The sequence below is a fragment of the Eleutherodactylus coqui genome, chromosome 1, assembly GCF_035609145.1.
Source record: "Eleutherodactylus coqui strain aEleCoq1 chromosome 1, aEleCoq1.hap1, whole genome shotgun sequence".
NCBI classification, from domain to species: domain Eukaryota; kingdom Metazoa; phylum Chordata; class Amphibia; order Anura; family Eleutherodactylidae; genus Eleutherodactylus; species Eleutherodactylus coqui.
In genome coordinates, this window is record NC_089837.1 from 433,237,357 (window position 1) to 433,257,956 (window position 20,600).

The 20,600-nt window shown below is 42.2% G+C and overlaps 1 protein-coding gene across 1 annotated transcript in view; it reads left to right on the forward strand.

The window, feature by feature from the left end:
- DDX10 (DEAD-box helicase 10) overlaps positions 1–20,600 on the forward strand; it is a 219,381-nt gene that overhangs the window by 128,090 nt on the left and 70,691 nt on the right. The window contains exon 16 of the mRNA XM_066582115.1: positions 13,515–13,568. Coding sequence (XP_066438212.1) covers positions 13,515–13,568 — 54 coding nt within the window. The remainder of the gene's footprint in view (positions 1–13,514; positions 13,569–20,600) is intronic.

A 20,600-nucleotide genomic window follows, 5' to 3' on the forward strand; every position in this document is an offset into this window, starting at 1 on the left:
TGTTTGTTTTACATTACTGATCTGCTATAACAAAAAACTGCTTGCATGCAATGTGCCGGCTTTACTCCAAGTAGTTAACTTTAAGGATCTTTCATAAACGGAAGAATAAAGCGAACTAAAAAGGACGACTTCTACAGATGATGTCAGCAGGAGAGGTGTGCAGTTCATGTTATTACCTTCCAAATGGGGATATTAACTGGAAAGCTTATGAATTCCCTGGGTAGGACAGAAGCTAAAATGCTGATCTGGTCATTGACTACTGAGATGTGTCAATTCTAGAGATTTTTCTTAAGATACAAAAAGTAATGTACTGTAAATTGAATACCGCCTGACCTTACAGACCATCACTTTCATCTTTGCTTCACTGATGGAAGTAACATACCTGGCGGGATTGCTAACTTAATTTTTTTATGGACATTTGACGACTTATTCAAAAAGCACAGACAGTCAATGTATGCGGTTTTTTTTTGTTGTTTTTTTTTAACTAAAACCATTTGAAAACTAAGTAATCATGTCCATAGCCATCATACTGATAAGAATATATCAGTAGCACTAAGGGCTCATTCTCCCGCGCATAAATATGCTGTGTATTACGCAGTGAATAGAGCGCATTCATTTCAATGGGTTCAGTCGCAGCTGTGCATTTTTTGGCCGCGTTAAAGAAAAATGCTGCACGTTCTATCTTGGTGTGTAAAATGCACCGTAATATCCTATTTAAATCAATGGGTGTGCGTAAATCGCAATTGATTTTCGCTCGTGGGCATAGCATATAATCGCAGGTATTTGCTGCGGAACCCGGGGGAGGGTGAACCCGCTGGCCCCAGATTCCTCAATGCAAATCCGGCCGTGTGCAGCCGGCCTAAGTATCACTTTAGACAAGCCAATTTCTTGCTTGAACGAGTGAGTGATGTCAGAGTTCGCTCAGGCAACCTGTTTACACAGGCAGATAAATCATTGGTTTGTAAAAAAAAAATCGTTCAGTTGATCACATTCGCTGTATAAGTGAATAGGAAGGACTGAACAATCAGTATTTAAACGGAACGATTAGTGAACGAGCCAACGATGATTTTTATGCCTGCAGAAAATAAATGGCGAACAAGAAGTTATCGTTTTATCATTTGATTATTGGCCGCATTTACACTAAACGGTTATCGTTCATTTTTGCTCAATTGAATGATTTTTTTGGAACAATAATCGTTCCATGTAAAAAGGCCTTCAGGATATAAACCAAACGAGATTCTTCTCCAAGTTTGCATACATGTAAGCAGCTGGTAACTTGATATTTGGCCAAACAGACGTGGGGCCATTCTCCATTTTAATAAGAGCACTCATAAGTTTTTTTAGCTCGCTCATCTCATTGTAGAGTAGCAACATATTAATGGCCACCTCTTCATTGATGGTCAACACCAACCCATCTTCTGTACCCTCACCATTCGGGCTAGACTGGTATTTATAAAAGTCATCTAAAAACCATTTCCGAAGGCTCGTCTGATTTGTGTCTAGGTGTTGTTGTGTGTAATATGTGAGCACAAGCCATAGACTTCCCCATCCTCTCAGACATGGAACTATGCTAGGGAATAGATTTGCATTTGTGAAGTTCAGACATTGCTGCAAAAAATGTAGAGACAGTTTTGTCTCTCATACTTACTGCAAATTGAAGAAATAAATCATGGGATATCTCATTATATTTCTCCTTGCATACTGCGGCTGAATTTAAATTGCCTTTTGTTGCAGCAGTACCAAACGATTCTTCCTTATCATCCCAGCCGCAGATGGCTCGAGAACAGGAGAAGGTGATAGGGGCCACTCACTGCCCTTTTGTTTTGCACTGGCATCCACTTAACTGAACTCTTCAGTCTTCTCCTTGTGATGTTACAGCATTTAAGAACTACTGTCACTTCTTCTCCATCTATTTACCATTTTGTGCTAACAATGACATGACCGGTGTTATGGCGAACCGCAACGCCTCGTTGGGATGTAAAGTAATAGTTTTTTTTCTTTCAGTCGTCTGAAGTTGCGTATAGATTTAGGCTAAGTGTTTTTTTTCTTCTATGTAGTACGTTGTACTGAGCAAGACGTATCGTAGTTCTAAGATCAGTTCCTGGACGTTTTGTTGCCAGGTTCTTCAAAGAACATGCGAATAAAACATGCATGACTTGCCACATGTCATGGCTAAGTTGAGTTTGTGCAGCAGCACAGAATCATTATAAATTACTGCAGCCATCTTGGATGGACGAACACTGGGCAAGATACTGGCAGATGGGAGGGGTGATGCCCCCATCTGCCATAATATATCCATGATATAAGAGAACAGTTGCATTCAATCTATTTCCATCCAGTGCCAGGAGAGAATTTTGTTTCAATACTAGAGGGTCACTTTTAAAGGGAGGGGTATTCTGGGGATCAAATATTGCTGACCTATCTTTAGGTTAGGTCACCAGTATCAGATCTGTGAGAGAGTCCCACTGAGCAGCTGTGTGTAGCGACCCTGGTGCTCGAGCGCACACTGCGGTCTCTTCATTGTGCACCAGGCATAGTGTTGTACGCTGTGCAGTGGCGGTGCCAAGTATTGCAGCTCCGCCTTATTCACTCGAGTGAACTCCAGAAAGGCCTTGTGATGGATGGACGTGATCTCACAAGACGCCTCTTCAAGGAGCTCATTAGCGGGGGCTCGGAGAATTGAACTCCCAATGATCTGATATATTGAAAACCTATCCTAAGAATAGGTCATCAGTATATGAGACTTGGGAAACCACTTTAAAGGGGTCCTATGAGCCTGAAAAACTAATATTACGAGGTCACATAACAGGGGGCATTTAGTCTGCGGGTGTGACTTTCATACCTGCCCTCTGCGTTCCCTCACTGTCCACCCACAAAGCTGGCTCTCAGTCCATTGAGCAGACTTCCTCTATCCATTGCTTGTGCGTGTAATCACTATCCATAATGAGATTCGAGCGTGTGAAGAGCATGAAGAGTCCTCTCAATAGACTGAGCACAGAGTTTGCAGGCGGACAGGGAAGGAACAGGATTGCATATGAGTATGAAAGTCCAGGCCCAGGACTCCACACCAAAGCTTATGGGACTCATAGGACCTTTAAGTTAAGCAGGCATTGTGTCAACTGGTCCAGGCTTTGAATGTTGATGAAGGGTTGATTCTTCTCTTGTGCAGTCCCCAGATTTCCACGTTTGTGCACATATATATGTGCATATATATGTGTGTATATATATATATATATATATATATATATATATATATACATATACATATATATGTATATATATATGTGTGTGTGTGTCTATCTATCTATCTATATATATATATATATATATATATATATATATATATATATATATATATATATATATACACTACCGTTCAAAAGTTTGGGGTCACCCAAACAATTTTGTGTTTTCCATGAAAAGTCACACTTATTCACCACCATGCGTTGTGAAATGAATAGAAAATAGAGTCAAGACATTGACAAGGTTAGAAATAATGATTTGTATTTGAAATAACATTGTTTTTACATCAAACTTTGCTTTCGTCAAAGAATCCTCCTTTTGCAGCAATTACAGCATTGCACACCTTTGACATTCTAGCTGTTAATTTGTTGAGGTAAGCTTGTGAAATTGCACCCCACGCTTCTAGAAGCATCTCCCACAAGTTGGATTGGTTGGATGGGCACTTCTGGCGTACCATACGGTCAAGCTGCTCCCACAACAGCTCAATGGGGTTCAGATCTGGTGACTGCGCTGGCCACTCCATTACCGATAGAATACCAGCTGCCTGCTTCTGCTGTAAATAGTTCTTGCACAATTTGGAGGTGTGTTTAGGGTCATTGTCCTGTTGTAGGATGAAATTGGTTCCAATCAAGCGCTGTCCACTGGGTATGGCATGGCGTTGCAAAATGGAGTGATAGCCTTCCTTATTCAGAATCCCTTTTACCCTGTACAAATCTCCCACCTTACCAGAACCAAAGCAACCCCAGACCATCACATTACCTCCACCATGCTTAACAGATGGCGTCAGGCATTCTTCCAGCATCTTTTCATTTGTTCTGCGTCTCACAAACGTTCTTCTTTGTGATCCAAACACCTCAAACTTGGATTCATCCGTCCACAACACTTTTTTCCAGTCTTCCACTGTCCAATGTCTGTGTTCTTTTGCCCATCTTAATCTTTTTCTTTTATTGGCCAGTCTCAGATATGGCTTTTTCTTTGCCACTCTGCCCTGAAGCCCAAAATCCCGCAGCCGCCTCTTCACTGTAGATGTTGACACTGGTGTTTTGCGGGTACTATTTAATGAAGATGCCAGTTGGGTACCTGTGAGGCGTCTGTTTCTTAAACTAGAGACTCTAATGTGCTTATCTTCTTGCTTAGTTGTGCAACGCGGCCTCCCACTTCTTTTTCTACTCTGGTTAGAGCCTGTTTGTGCTGTCCTCTGAAGGGAGTAGTACACACCGTTGTAGGAAATCTTCAATTTCTTAGCAATTTCTCGCATGGAATAACCTTCATTTCTAAGAACAAGAATAGACTGTCGAGTTTCAGATGACAGTTCTCTTTTTCTGGCCATTTTGAGCGTTTAATTGACCCCAGAAACTCAATCTGCTCACAGGAAGGTCAGTTTTGTAGCTTCTGTAACGAGCTAGACTGTTTTCAGATGTGTGAACATGATTGCACAAGGGTTTTCTAATCATCAATTAGCCTTCTGAGCCAATGAGCAAACACATTGTACCATTAGAACACTGGAGTGATAGTTGCTGGAAATGGGCCTCTATACACCTTTGTAGATATTGCACAAAAAACCAGACATTTGCAGCTAGAATAGTCATTTACCACATTAGCAATGTATAGAGTACATTTGTTTAAAGTTAGGACTAGTTTAAAGTTATCTTCATTGAAAAGTACAGTGCTTTTCCTTCAAAAATAAGGACATTTCAATGTGACCCCAAACTTTTGAACGGTAGTGTATATGTGTGTATGTATGTATATGTGTGTGTATATGTATATGTGCATCCTTCTTTTCTTACGTATGGAGGAATCATTTGATAACATTGAAACTGCAGACAGATCTGAAATATGCAGCTGTCTTTTAATTTTCGAGGACATATCTTCCTCTTAGAATTTTATGACCTCTCTTTAGGACTGTGAGCAGTACAGTTGTATTTTTCACTGCATATTATGCGCGAGTACATTGCGCATGTAGTACGCCATGGAAAAGTACAGTAGCCTACTTTCAATGTTATTGTGACAGGAAGAAAGAGCTTTGCTTTTTTTTTTTTGTTCCCCCCCCCCCCCCCCCCAAGTTTTATTGATCTGCTCACATTACAAAAGACGCTGGAAGTTGTCTCCATTCACTTCTGTGCACCTATGGGCACGGCAACATGTTGGCTGATACTGCATACAGCTCTTCAACAGTGAGGCTGCGAATAGTGGTGTTAATGTTTTTTTTGAGTTCATCCAGGGTATGCAGATTATAGGCATACACTTCCTACTAAAAATCGCATGTAAACAAGTCAGAGGAACGTGGAGACTAGAAGTCCTTGCCCACAGTTTATTTACTCTTCTATAAGCAGTTAATGAACCTGTGGCAGTGGGTCATGGGAGGTGTGGGCTACTTCTTGTAGGGGAAAAAGCAGTACATTCTTTCTTTTAGTGTGTGTTGGTCATAAAACTGATCAGACATCCAGATAAACCTTCACAGATGATTTCAGGAACCTTTTTTTCAGGACCTTTTTGTTTTTTATGAATCATGTGGGGATTTTCACTAGACCAGGACCTTTTGTGTTTTATGAATCGTGGGGATTTTTAGGAAACCAAGACCTTTGTGTTTTATGAATCATGTGGGGATGTTCAGTAAACCAGGACCTTTTATGTTTTATGAATCATGCAGGAATTTTCAGTAGACCGGGACTTTTGTGTTTTATGAATCGTGGGCATTTTCAGTAGACCAGTACTTTCGTGTTTTGTGAATCATGTGGGCATTTTCAGTAGACCAGGTCCTTCGTGTTTTGTGAATCATGTGGGCGTTTTCAGTAGACCAGGTCCTTCGTGTTTTGTGAATCGTGGGCATTTTCAGTAGACCAGGTCCTTCGTGTTTTGTGAATCATGTGGGCATTTTCAGTAGACCAGGTCCTTCGTGTTTTGTGAATCATGTGGGCGTTTTCAGTAGACCAGGTCCTTCGTGTTTTGTGAATCATGTGGGCGTTTTCAGTAGACCAGGTCCTTCGTGTTTTGTGAATCATGTGGGCGTTTTCAGTAGACCAGGTCCTTCGTGTTTTGTGAATCATGTGGGCGTTTTCAGTAGACCAGGTCCTTCGTGTTTTGTGAATCGTGGGCATTTTCAGTAGACCAGGTCCTTCGTGTTTTGTGAATCATGTGGGCATTTTCAGTAGACCAGGTCCTTCGTGTTTTGTGAATCATGTGGGCATTTTCAGTAGACCAGGTCCTTCGTGTTTTAGGAATCATGTGGGAATTTTCAGTCGACTAGGTCCTTCGTGTTTTAGGAATCATGTGGGGATTTTCAGTCGACCAGGACCGTTTATGTTTTATGAAACGTGGGGATTTTCAGTAGACCTGGACCGTTTGTATTTTATCAATCATGTGGGGATTTTCAGGAGACCAGGGCTTTTTGTTTTTTATGAATCATATGAGGATTTTCAGTAGACCAGGACCTTCATGTCTTATTAATCATGTGGGGATTTTCAGTAGACGAGGACCCTTTGTGGTTTGTGAATTTACATGACCTGATAAATAACCCCACACTACTTTCTTCTTAAAGTACAAAAATGAGCCAAAAATCCTCTAGCAATCAGTTGGTAACCACATACAGTAATTTACATGTTTTTAGCTTTGTTGAGCTCTTTAAGTTCCTGCACACATTATTCAGTGTCGTTTCAAGTTCAGAGATTTCAACATTTGCCGACACGTCATTTGTGGTACACCAACTTGCTGGGACAGTCTCAGAGTTGAATGGCATGGGTAGAGGCGTAACTTGAAGCTTCTGGGCCCCAATGCAAAATCTTTAACAGCCCCCAACTATAATGTTTAATTTATAGTACTGGGCTCCCTATATGGAGAAGAGAGGCTTTATGGGTCCCCTAACGCTCCTGGGCCTGGGTGCAAGCACATCTCTGCATCCCCTATAGATGCTCCTGGTCACGGGCAGCTTTGGCCTTCCGGACTGATGAAGGCCTAGGTTTCTTCATGTTCACGACAGACCCAGTTTTACACCATTTCTGAACCAGGTTTTAAATACGTTTATCATAGAATCATAGAGTGGTAGAGTTGGAAGGGACGTCCAGGGTCATCGGTCCAACCCCCTGCTCAGTGCAGGACTCACTAAATCATCCCTGACAGATGTCTGTTCAGCCTCTGTTTGAACACTTCCATTGAAGGAGAACTCGCCACCTCCTGTGGTAACCTGTTCAACTCATTGATCACCCTCACTGCCAGAAAGTTTTTTCTAATATCTAATCTGTGTCTCCTTACTTTCAGTTTCATCCCATAGCTTCTAGTCTTTCCTTGTGCAGATAAGAATAGGGCTGATCCCTCTGCACTGTGACAGCCCTTCAGATATTTGTAGACCGCTATTAAGTCTCCTCTCAGCCTTCTTTTTTGCAAGCTAAAGATTTCCAGATCCTTTAACCGTTCCTCATAGGACATGATTTGCAGACCGCTCACCATCTTGGCAACTCTTTTCTGAACTTGCTCCAGTTTGTCTTTTTTAAAGTGGGGTGGCCAGAACTGGACACAGTATTCCAGATGAGGTCTGACTAAGGAAGAGTAGAGGGGGATAATGACCTCATGTGATCTAGACTCTACGCTTCTCTTAATACATCCCAGAATTGGGTTTCTCTTTTTGGTTGCAGCATCACATTGTTGACTCATGTTCAGTCTATGATCTATTAGTATAACCAAGTCTTTTTCACATGTGCTGCTGCTTAGACCAATTTCTTCCATTCAATATGTGCTTTTTTCATTTTTCTTGCTGAGATGTAGGACTTTGCATTTCTCCTGCCAAGATGTAGGACTTTGCATTTCTCCTTGTTGAATACCATTCTGTTAGTCGCTACCCACTGTGCAAGCTTTTCTAGATCTTTTTGAATACTCTCTCTCTCTCTCTCTCTCTCTCTCTTAGCTATCCCTCCTAGCTTTGTTTTATCTGCAAATTTGATCAGTTTCCCATCTATTCCCTCCTCCAGATAATTTATAAAAATGTTGAACAACAGTGGGCCCTGGACAGAGCCTTGTGGTACTCCACTTGACACATTCTTCCACTTGGATGTGCAGCCATTTATGACCACTCTTTGAGTACGATCACTCAGCCAGTTGTGAATCCACCTAACTGTTGCTTTATCAATCTCATATTTGATCATTTTTTTCAATAAGTATGGTATGAGATACTTTGTCAAATACTTTACTAAAGTCAAGATAGACTATATCCACCCCATTTACCTGATCAATCCAGTCGGCGATTCAGTTTAGCTGGTGGTTTCGTATCTGTTTACGTGTCGGTGAACAGTTCTTGCGTTTCCTTAATTGATCCGCTTACTTCACACATAGCCTTCTACATTAACTATTCACTGTTGCAGGAAGAACATCATGGGGCACATCTATGAAAGCAGTCTAAACAATCTATTGTTGCCCATAGCAACCAATTATAGCGCAGCTTTTATTTCTTCTACAGCTGAGGTAAAATAAAAGGGCTACAGCATCCTAAAAAAAATGTAGTGTAGGGATTGGGGGCGGGCTACTTTTCTGTGGCCCACCCTGTAAAAGTAATCTCCAAGTGGCGGCATGCAAACAGAATTTTACAATTTTAATTCAATGGCTGTGTAAGGGAAGGGAGGGATTCGGAGCACTTTAATGGAAAAGCAGTGCTCCAACCCCTATAAAGATATATTCTGAACAGCGCAGAAATTAAGACCAATTTTTATTTTAAAGAAGAAATAAAAAATAGAAAAAACCCAAAGTGAAGTAAATGTTTGGTTCACTTTGGTTAACTTGTGTCTTAATGATCACCAGAATTGGTGCTGTACACTCCCCTTCCTTCTCTACCTCATAGGATCATGAACAATGAGCATTCCATTAACATCTAATTGTGTTCTACTACTGCTGTCAGTGTGAACGAGGCGCACATACGTCAGTTTATTATAATTGAAGAGTCTGACTGCGTTAATGTTACACAAAATGGTTTTATGATCCTTCTCGAATCACAGCCGAGCATAATTTGTGATATGTGTCCATTTACTTGCGGTATAAAATCGCGAGGTTCATTTTGACTGAAAATGGAACAGAAATAAGCAGGCTGCTTCGTGTTCCATTCCTCTGTTGGGATTTTTAGATCTTAGTTATTTCCCACATTAGAAAAAAAACCCTATGTATTTATGAGGAAAGGTACATGTGAGATACGCAGAATAACCAGTTTATTGTGGGAAAGCAACATGGGAGCCTGGGCCAGGTGAGTTAATACTTTTGCTGGCACTCCTAGTTCATTGTCTGTAAAGTGTCCTGGGGTTGTGGCTTCTCTTGGAGCCTTATGGGGGATGGGGGGAGGAAGTGGGGTGAGGCAGTGTCTCTGTGGCTATTCATACTGGGGCACTGTTGCCGAACCAGTTCAGCCTATTATCCTGCAATCCAGATCTAGAGTATAGCAAAAGAAAATAAAGCATGAAGTAGAACCCGCTTTCCCTAATTTTAGGAAAAAAATTATTTCCTGACTTCAAATATGACAGTCAAAATAATACCATTCTGAAGTAATCTAGTGACTATAACATATAATATTGTATCGCTCAAGAAAGGCATCCAGGCTCCTTTTAATCAAGTGTGCCATCACCACGTCCTCAGGCAAAGAGTTTCATAGTCGCACTGCTCTTACAGTAAGGAACCCCCTTCTGCGTGGGTGTAGAAACCTTCTTTCCTCTAGACTTAGAGAACGCCCCTTTGTTACAGTCACAGTGCTCGATACAAATAGATGATGGGAGAGATCTCTGTATTGCCTCCTGATAAATTTATACATAGATATTAGGTTGCCCCTCAGCCGTCTTTTTTTCTGAACTAAATAATGCCAATTTTGATAACCTCTCTGGGTATTGTAGTCCGCCCATTCCATTTATTACTTTAGTTGCCTGCCTTTGTACTCCCTCAAGCTCTGATATGTCCTTCTTGAGTACTGGTGCCCAAAACTGTACACAATATTACATGTGTGGTCTAACCAGTGACTTGTAAAGAGGAAGAACAATGTTCCTAGACCTCATTTGATGCACCCCATGATTTCATTTGCCTTGTCATCAGCTGCCTGACATTGGTTGCTCCAGTTAACTAAAATCCTCACGTCCTTTTCTATATCAGCGTTTCCCAGTGGTTTTCCATTTAGTATAATCGTGACATGTATTTACCCTGCCCATCTGCATAACTTGATATTCGTCAGAGTTAAACCTCGTTTGACACTTTTCTGATCAAATCCCCAATGTATCCAGATTCATCTGTAAAGGCCCATTTACACACTCGGATATCTTTTAAAAGATTGAAAGATGAGCAATCATTTTGCTTAAAGTACTAATGGGCACTAACTGCTACTAGTACTTTATTAGCTTCATTTGCAAGCAAATGAGCTTCTGGGAGCTGTTACAGAACTCGGCAGGAGGGCTCCCCATGGAGAATTCAGCACCCTGGAAAGCAGATACAGCGTGTGGTCCTGCTTTTCAGCTGTTCTGCTGAATGACTGTTTTCAAGCAGAACTGAAAAATGTTGTTCGGCCGAACGGTGAAAGATGGGCACATTTAGACACAACTATTATCGCTCAAAAGGCGGCTTTTGAGTGAATTGTGAGCGATAATTGTGTCTAAATGGGCCTTAACTGTCTATTCTCCTCTCTTGTGTTAATTACTTTGCACTTTGTATCATCTCTAAATATTGCTATTTTACTGTACAATCTCTCCACAACATCATTAATAAATATATTAAAAAGAATAGGGCCCAAAAACAATCCTCTGGTACCCTAAAAATAACTGTGACCCGTCCAGTATTGCCCCCTGTGGTACCCCACTAGTAACGGTGACCCAATCAGAGTATGAACCATTAATAACCACCCTCTGCTTTCTATTACTGACCAGTTACTCGCCCACTTACCCAAATTCTCACCCAGACCAAACATTCTCATTTTATATATACCAACCTTTTATGCGGCACAGTATCAAACACTTTGGAAAATCCAGATACCCAAGATTCAATGACTCTCCCTGATCCAGTCTAGAACTTACCTCCTCGTAGAAGCTGATCAGGTTGGTTTGACAGGAGCGACCCCTCATAAACCCATGCTGATGCGGAATTATACAGCTATTTTCCTTGAGGTGCTCCAGGATACCATCTCTTAGAAACCCTTCAAACATTTTACCCACAATAGAAGTTTGACTTACCAGCCTGTAGTTTCCAGGTTCACTTTTTTACCCTTTTCAATATTGTCTCTGTTTGCTATGTGCCAATCCAGCGGAACTGACCCTGTCACTATTGAGTCCTTAAATATTAGAAACAAGGGTCTGTATCACATTACTTAATTCCAGTGGATCATTTTCAGCATGTATGAGTATGTTTACACGCTGTGGATCTGATGCAGACTTCACCTTTTGCATTACAGAGGGTGAAAACCGCACTGAAAATCTGCACCATAAATTGATTGTACTCCATGTGTGGATGAAAATCTGCAGCCCTTACCGAAGCAGCAAGAGTGCATCAAACTTTCAAAATCTCATGTACTTTGCTGCTGCTGTAAATGCTGCGGAATTTCTGCAGCAAATCCACCCCATGTTAACATGGCCTACGGGTGTATTTTTGACCCGAAGAGAAGCCACAAAGAAATACATGTGTTTTTCAAAAACTGCATGTTTTTTTTTGTTTTTTTTTTAAACCATATAGATTTTTTTTAGAAATCGCGCGTGATTTTTAACAATGCATGAGTTTTGTTTTTTTTAAATCCACATGTGATTTTTCTTATTTATTTTTTTTTACGCATTTTGTTCCTGTGGTTCAGACATACAGTAACGAAGCCTTAAAGACCTTTCACATGGGATGGATTACGCCACAGGATTCGGCTGAATCCACAGCTGCGGAATTTTACACCAAAAGCTGCAGGACAGGACTTTTTCGTCCCGTGTGAACAGTCCCTGAGGCCTCCCTCACACAGGGCGTTTGCAGAAACGCAGCGTTTTTCAACGCTACGTTACTGCAGATTCTGCCCCGTTTCAGCAGCGCTGGCAGACTTTATGCCAGCGTTTTGGCTGCGTTTTCAGCCGAGCTGAAAACGCAGCCAAGAATGCTGAAAAGAAAAACAAAAGCAATACTCACCTAGCCACTGCAGATCGGGTCGCGGCCGCTGGTCTCTGCCGCTGATCCGGGCTTCCTCGGCACCCCAAAGTTTATTGCCGGAGGCCAGGTTTGAGAACCTGGCCTCCGGCAATAGAGTGCTGTGATTGGTTGTCGGTGCTTGCTCAATGCCCAATCACAGCCCTTCATTGACTGTCTCAGCCAATCAGAGCTTGCCGGCGCTGATTGGCTGAGACAGTCAATGAAGGGCTGTGATTGGTTATCGGCACGCTCGATGCCCAATCACAGCACTCTATTGCCGGAGGCCAGGTTCTCAGACTTGGCCTCCGGCAATAGACTTTTTGGGTGCCGAGGAAGCTCGGATCAGCGGCAGAGACCAGTGGCCGTGACCCGGACTGCAGTGGCTAGGTGAGTTTTGTTTGTTTTTTTTCCCCCCACCTAGCAGGGACTGATTTTCGGGGTAGGGCTTCTATTACAAGCCCTCACCCCGAAAATCGGCGAGCGGTTAACGCTGCCAAAAACGCGGCACCAAGTGTTGCCGCGTTTTTAGCAGTGCCAAAACAGCTGCCCATTCATTTCAGTGGGCGACGCAGGGCTGAAAACGCCCAAAAATAGAACATGCATCGCTGTCAAAGCGCAGCGTTGGAAGGCGCTACGTTTTCAGCCCTGTGTGAGCAGCCCCATTGAAATGAATGGAAGTGTTGTACAGCATTTAGCGCTGGGCTGAAAAGGCAGCGCTAAACGCTGTATAAAACGCCCTGTGTGAGGGAGGCCTTAGAGTGTCGTTACACCATGTATTCTGTGCTGCTGGGAGAGAAGTTGCTGAGAGTTTGATTATTCTTCTAATGCTCAAATAGTCTCTGATCATGAAGGAAACTATTGGTGCAGTACATTTATATTCCGTTATTGCTGATAATATGATACCCAAATACATTAAAGGGACTTCAAAAGTAGTTAATCACCGAAATGCAGATACAGCAATGTACACACGGAGTCTTGCCAATACAAACTTGCTATGGTTAAGTAATAAGGAGTTGACATAGTGGATCTGGGATATGCATAGATAATACTGTAATGTTTTATAATTGATAGTTTGTATAATGCTACAGTAGGTAAAAAGTGTATAATATCACGTGATTCATTGTCTAGTAGTAAGTAGGTCCAATACTAATATTCTCTGTATTTTACAGGAAAAAAGATTAAAGGAAAAGGCAGCAAGGAAAGCTAATAAGAAATCGGAAGAGGTAAGGATATCTTCTTATACAAGCTTTTCCCTTCCATTTCATCTAATGAATAGAAGAACATACTGCAGTCTTCATACAGAATATCCTTGCACATCACAATGGCCTGAACTCGTGGGAAATTTCTAAGAGGATTCTTATATAATATTTCCAGTATTCCGGTAAAGGATTATAAATAGTTCACAGCATCAGAGTTTGAATGTCCTTGGGGTGGGGAGATGTGTCCTGCTGTGTTCTTACTTCTCGACCATATGGACGTTAAACATACACACTGTGGACGCGTCCAAATCCCATGAGTCAAAAGTGGCTTGGCTGTCCCCTATTGCTCCTCTGGTGTTTCACCACAGTCACTGAATATATCATATTCCATTGTGCCCTAATAAATGAGGGTTATTTACATATACTCAAGGAGTCTCTGGCGCAGACCTAGCACAAAATCTCGGCCGAAATAACGCAGCATTCTGTGCTATTTTGTCTGGAAAAATGCCAGAGAGCATAACGGAAGTCCGACAAGCCCCATTGGAGTCACTGGAGCCTGTACGTTGCCATTTGATTTGGTCTTAGGGCGAATGTGTTTAGACAGGGATATAGTTTTCCTGCTCCCATAACAGAGAAGAAAAATAGAAACCCAAATTGAAGCTGGAATGCAAATGTGTACTTGCCTTAAAGGCCCTTTTACACGCAAAGACAATCTTTTAAAGGACTGAAAGATTTCACAATCCATTTGCATAAAGTGTTAGTGGCCATTAATACTTTATCATCTTCATTTGTATGTAAAAGGGCCTCCAGGAACTGTTTGCAGAGCCCAGCGTGTGATTAATCACATGCCCAGCAGTGCACACAGCTGCATTGTTCCACTCGCAGCTTCTGGCAGATTACAATGTAATATGCTGAGTCTCGTGGAGATAGCGTGCGGTCTGTTGAGAGACACTTTATCTCACACTAGATGAACGATGGATTTTAAGTTCACCTTGAAATCATTATTCAAACAAAAACTGCACGATGCCGGCGTTTAATGTAACGATTATCACTCATTTTCGGTCATTTGAACTTTTAAATGGGCTTTTAGTGATGATTACTTTTTGTTACTTCTAGTGGCCTTCATAAATACGGCATATAATGGACATGCCACTGTCATTTTCCTAACAATTTATGTGACATATGACAGAAATTCACTCAGTTACTTACTAGAAATTGGAGGCATGGAAAGATACAGAACCTCTGAGGGCCCGTATATGTGTGTGACTGCTGTATTATACATAGCTCCGTGTGAGGTTTTAAAGGGGTTGAACAGAATTACAAAAGGCATACAGCGCCACACCTCTGTGTGTTGTGCCTGAAACTTAGATCCATTGAAATGAATGGGGTTGAGCTGGAATACCACACACAACCTTTAAACAGCAGTTGGTCACTTACTTCTAAAAACAGTGCATGTTTTTTGATCCTGGACAACCTACAGGAGTGGTTTTGGGCATAAATGGATTAACTGGTTCTCTCCTTAATCCCTTCCTGCTGAAGCCCCCCCCCCTTTTTTGTTTTTATTATTTCTTTCTCACTTTCAAAAAAAATCATAACCTTATTTTTATAGTGATGTAGCTACACGAGGGCTTGTTGTTTGCAGGACGAGTTGTATTTTCCAAGTATCATATAATGTATTGGAGAACTCTTAAAAATTTCTTAGAGAAGTAAAATAAGAAAAAGAAGAAAAAGCAATCGGGACTCCCAAACGCTGATTGGCTGGCACTTAAAGGGTTATTTCCAATCACGACTGTTGCAGACAATTGTTGGCTGTCAAAGATAGATGATATCCGCCGTGTATGGAATGGGTTCAGCTCACAAGCAAGCCCATTACTTACACAAACGCCCAACATGCACCATTCATGTATGTCGCACATTGGGAAGGGGGTGAAATTAGTCGTCCAGTTTGTCTAAATACAGGAATCTGTGGTGTCAAACCTCCACTTCCTACCCAGGTATGACATCCTAACTTGACCAGCCAGCCCCTTGATGACATGTTGGGCACAGAGTTAGAGAGGCCATACGTAGTGTCAGAACTGGGCCAGAAGTGGAGGCTCTAAGATCGCAGGTCCGTACAAGTAATTAGTCTTCCTGAACAACCTCTTATAGAAACTGCAATGTAAGAACCGCTCCTTTTCATTATTTTCTGCTTTTATGTTGCCAGCATTGCTTATGTCCATGGTTGTGTGTTATGTCACTGATATCCTGTCTGTAGATACACATGTTCATTGTACGCCCCTTCTCGCTGCCCATTGTGCCATGAACAATGGTCGCATAATTATCTGTAGGACGCTATAGAAATGGGGAATTATTATTCTGTCATAAGAGACAGTCTTGTTCAGTTAACTATTAAAGGGCCACTCCAGTGATTTTTTTTTTTTTTTGAATGCTTTCATTATGCAGTTATCTCCCCTATTATGTAAAAGGCCTCATGCCCATGGGAAAAGTTAATTAAAAAAAAAACGATCCGCACCCATAGGTAATCATTGGGCACTTTCAGGTAATTAAATGCCTGCTGATATCATTTCTCCCCGACGTGCAGATCGCAAACGAGGGAAAACACCCACAGCAAGCTCCATTTTCTGCGGTTTTCCCGCATGGAAGGCTTCCATTTAAGTCAATGGAAGCCGTCCGATCCATGGCACAGATGCAGCTGACACTGCGCCCGCGAAAGCGGGAGATTAAAAAAAAACAACAACAACAAAAAAAATGCTGTGCACGGCACGCCGCCGTGCAAAAGAAAGATGATTTGTCTGCGACTGAAGAGGCCTGTGCAGTGTCCGCACAGGTAGTTATAATGTCATTTTTGGCCTCATGGCTGTGGGCACGGCTGGAATCCACTGCAGGATTCTGCACTGTGAATCCATGCATGCCCATGGATATGAGGCCCAAGTGAGCTAGTGGTGCCTTGGTTAGTTATTAGGCCTCTTTTTCCTCAGATGGTCATTGTGAAAGTATTGAATGATATTTAATGCAGTAATGTCCTGTACATAATATTTGTGCCATGCACATAGCAAGAAATGTACAGAAGGGGCCTCGTGGTAAAGCGGCATGCTCAGCGTCTAAGTAGCCTTTCTAATGTTTTACTAAGAAAGACGTATCACACAAGCTGTAGACTTTGAATTGTTGACTTGTTGATTTTGTGAGGGTTGTCACACTGTATAACCTCTTGCATTGCAACAATGAAACAGAAGAGACTCAGAACCTCACTTGAGCGATTCTCCTTGTAGTATTCTCTAATGTATCAAATAATAATTAGGCATACATGATTGATAAGGCTACGATACCCTTTGAGTATCACCTAAATTAAGTGACTACTTTAACAGTCATGTGATCTCCATTCTGAGCAGCTCCGATTTTCTTAAGGCTATGTGCTTATTTTCTAGTCAATTTCTCAGTCTATGTAATACTGTTACACAGGACTTGTCTGCAAGGGGGCACAGTCATTCATGTCACAGTTGCTGATGATGATCACACAGCTCATATCACACAGATATAATAGAGGAGATCACAACTCATTCTCCTGACTGTATACTTATGGTCTGTAGCTTATTTAAAAGACTATAGGAGCTAATCCTAATTAACTTGTCCCCTCTGCAGGAAGAAATGGTACAGCTGTGCTGATGCATCATGGGATAGATGTGAAAGTGAAACCAAAATCCTTCAGCATTAAAGGGGTTTTCCAGGGAGAATACTACTGATGACCTATCCTCAGGATAGGTCATCAATAGTTGACCAGCCAGAGTCCGTTGGTTGGTGTCCCGAGCAAATCAGCTGAGCGGGCGCATACTGTCAGGAACAATATAAAAATAGAAAAGATTTTGCTGACCTCTCCTTCACACAGACAGCACTTTAACCCCAGCGATCGTAGCTCCCGGAGCTCAGGCTTACACCGTCCAGTCCCGGCGGCATCACAAACAAAGCACATATAGAAGAGGAAAGCCGGCTTCACATGAAAAACTCCCTTTACCTTTATTAACAAACCGTGCCAACATGTTGGCCTAAAACGGAGGAATGGCGAGTATATAACCCACAGTTGAACTTCTCTGCTTTCTCTCTATTCCGTCTGTTCTGGGTCCCATTTTTGGCCGACCAAGATGGCCATCACAATTTTTGAAGTAGGATAGGTGATAAAAGCTAATTCTGGCACAGCCCCATTAGCATGGGAACATTTGCACTATTAAGGGGTAGAGCCAGGTCTGAATTGTGGTGTGTTGGGAGACACTATGGAGTCCTCAGTGCCGGTTTATATTTACTCTGAGCATGATTCATTATAATGGACTTTTTGCTAGTAATTAGTGTGAGCGGTTATTACTTCATTTACAGGTGAATGAAGGATTTCCTAGATGAACAGATGTTCCACTACATTAAAATATCCTTCAAAGTCTGCAGTAAATGTTATTACACAGATGTCAGGCCTGTGTCTGATCAGGTACCTGCAACCTGCGGGAGGATCACAAAGTCCTGGGCTAATATCACAGCTTGACGTACTATTCTGATTTCTGTGCCTTCTAGTGAATACTAATGAGAAGTTGGTACTAATGAATAGTCATGCTGCCACTTTACCTATGGACCAGTGGGATGAGATGGAATCGCTTTATTGACATCTGTAGTGACACATCAATGTCTGGGAGCAGACGACTAACCTAGACTGGGGATCTAGTTGTGATTACATGAGCTCACTTAAAAGGGAATGTCCCAAGATATGAACTGATCCCTATCCACAATGTAAGGAGACAACCGAAGAGCAGCACTTGGCAATCTGTGACAACCCCATGGAGGTGAATGGAGCTGCAGCGTGCATTCTGGTTCTCTGCTCAGGTGCTTGACTCTTGTTTTCATGATCGGCGATGGTTCCAGCAGTCGTACCCCCAGCGGTCAGATGCTTATCCAAATCTCTTTAACCTGTCAGGCACTACAATATAGTTAACAGACAGGCTGATTTCAGTAGTCTGTCACTTATACAAGACTTTAGTAACCCATTTGAAAGTTTGCAGCAAACTACAGAGAGGAGTCTTGTGTGGCTCACTAATATCCCGACCTGACCCTGCCTGTTGTACCCCTGTTGCTGATTGACAGGTTTCTCTGTTTTCTGGTGCATAGTGAGAGAGCTGTCAACCAGGGATGAAGGAAGGTGCGAGAGACAAGTGACTATATGAATATTAATCAGCCATATTGGACTCCCAATGGCCCGCACTGAATACTTCCAAACATGAGTTTTCAAGAATGGTTTAACCAATTAGTATAGTAAGTGACAAAGCACTGAAATCAATGCGTCTGTCACTATACTGTAGTCCCTGCTGCCCAGGGACAATTAAGAGCCTGACAGGTTGCAAATCCTCCCTGCATTACCCTTTCGGTGCAGATCTGTAGCAAATTTGACTCTATTTCAATTGAATTCAAATTGAAGGGGGGAAATCTGCTGCAGATCTGCATTGAAATCTACAGCAAATCAATGACGTGTGAACACACCCTTAAAGTGGTTGTATCAAGACCTAAAGTTATCCCCTTATTTATTGGTTAGAGGATAACTTTGATTGGTGGGGGTCTGACTGCTAGGATTCCCACTGATCCTGAGACGATCCCCGCATGTCATGCATGCATGCTGCTGCTCCGTTTATTTCATTGGCAGTCCTGGGAACTGCAGAGTGCTCATGCTTGTCGATTTCTATCTTTTTCGTATGCGACCTCCCCTTTATTTATGTAGGGACAATCGCCCACCACTCCCCATTCTTTTACACAGGAATGAGCATCGTTCAGTTCTTGGGATTGCTGGGGGTCCCAGCAATCGAATCCTCACCGATCATGAAGTTATCCCGATATTCCCCATCTTGTAGATGGGGGATAACTTTAGATCTTGTTAGAATCCCCTGTAGGCTTGTATCTCTGTGGATGACGGTGATGCCACTTACCACCATAGAAAAAAAATCACAGTTGAGGGCCAAACAAAAGGCTCCATCTATATCTGTCTATTGTGTCCTGGTCTGATGTGCCCTCAGTCCTAGATCATAACCAACCTTTTGTAGCAACTCCCAATATCTCCAGCATATGGTGAAGTTGAAACTTACGACTAACATCTATAATTCATCAGTCTTTAGCAGCCAAAATATAGTCGCTACCCTGGCTGCTGTCATCGCCCTCTTCGGTCGCTCCCCACTAGCAGCACAGAAAGGTACGCTGTAAGAGGCAAATATAGTTAAACGGCTGTCTCCAGTGGGTGCAACTTTTGGTAACCAGAACCGTATCAACTCAATTTGTTCTTCACTTACCATAAAGGGGGAAACTCGAGGGAAGGGTTTGTGCACAGCCATGAGCATGCTGCACTTCTGAAAAACTGATGTCACAAGGTAAGGCAGATGTACTAATAGTGTCTAATAATTAGTGCAGACTTGGAGTAGATGGTTTTAAAATGCAATATTTTACCACAGTGACTCATGCTGGATAATAACTTGGCGCATCTTTAGACTGTCTCGACTCCCTTTATACCACCCATTAACTGGCTTAGGGCCTTTTTACATGGGCCAATAGATCGTTCAGACTCCTGTAGCCAGCGGGAAGCTAAACGATTATAGTGCACTGTAAATGCACGCCCGATTGAACGCTGAACTAGAATTAGTTTGCATCTTTTCTGTCTAGTTTCTGTAGAAAACTGAACAACTGATCGGCCAATGGGAACTGCTTATTTATTGTGAATGGAGATGGGTAGGCCGAAACGATCCCTAACTCAGTCCACCTCCATTCACCGATCGATGCTCTTTCCTGTGTGAAAGTGCTAGGATGACCTTTTGGGCATCTGCACTTGACAGGTCGTACCGTGTACAAGGGCCCTTAAGTCGCACTAGATTTTGCACAACAATTTTGGTGCAAATTTGGCACAATATTTGGCAAGTAGGCCATGCCCCATTCAAGCCACTCCCACACCTCTCCCTCCCATTTGTTTTTAAAGGAATATAAAAATAGTGTCTAAAACGCATCACAAATAAGTCATCAGTAGCAGACTGGCAGGCATCCGCCACC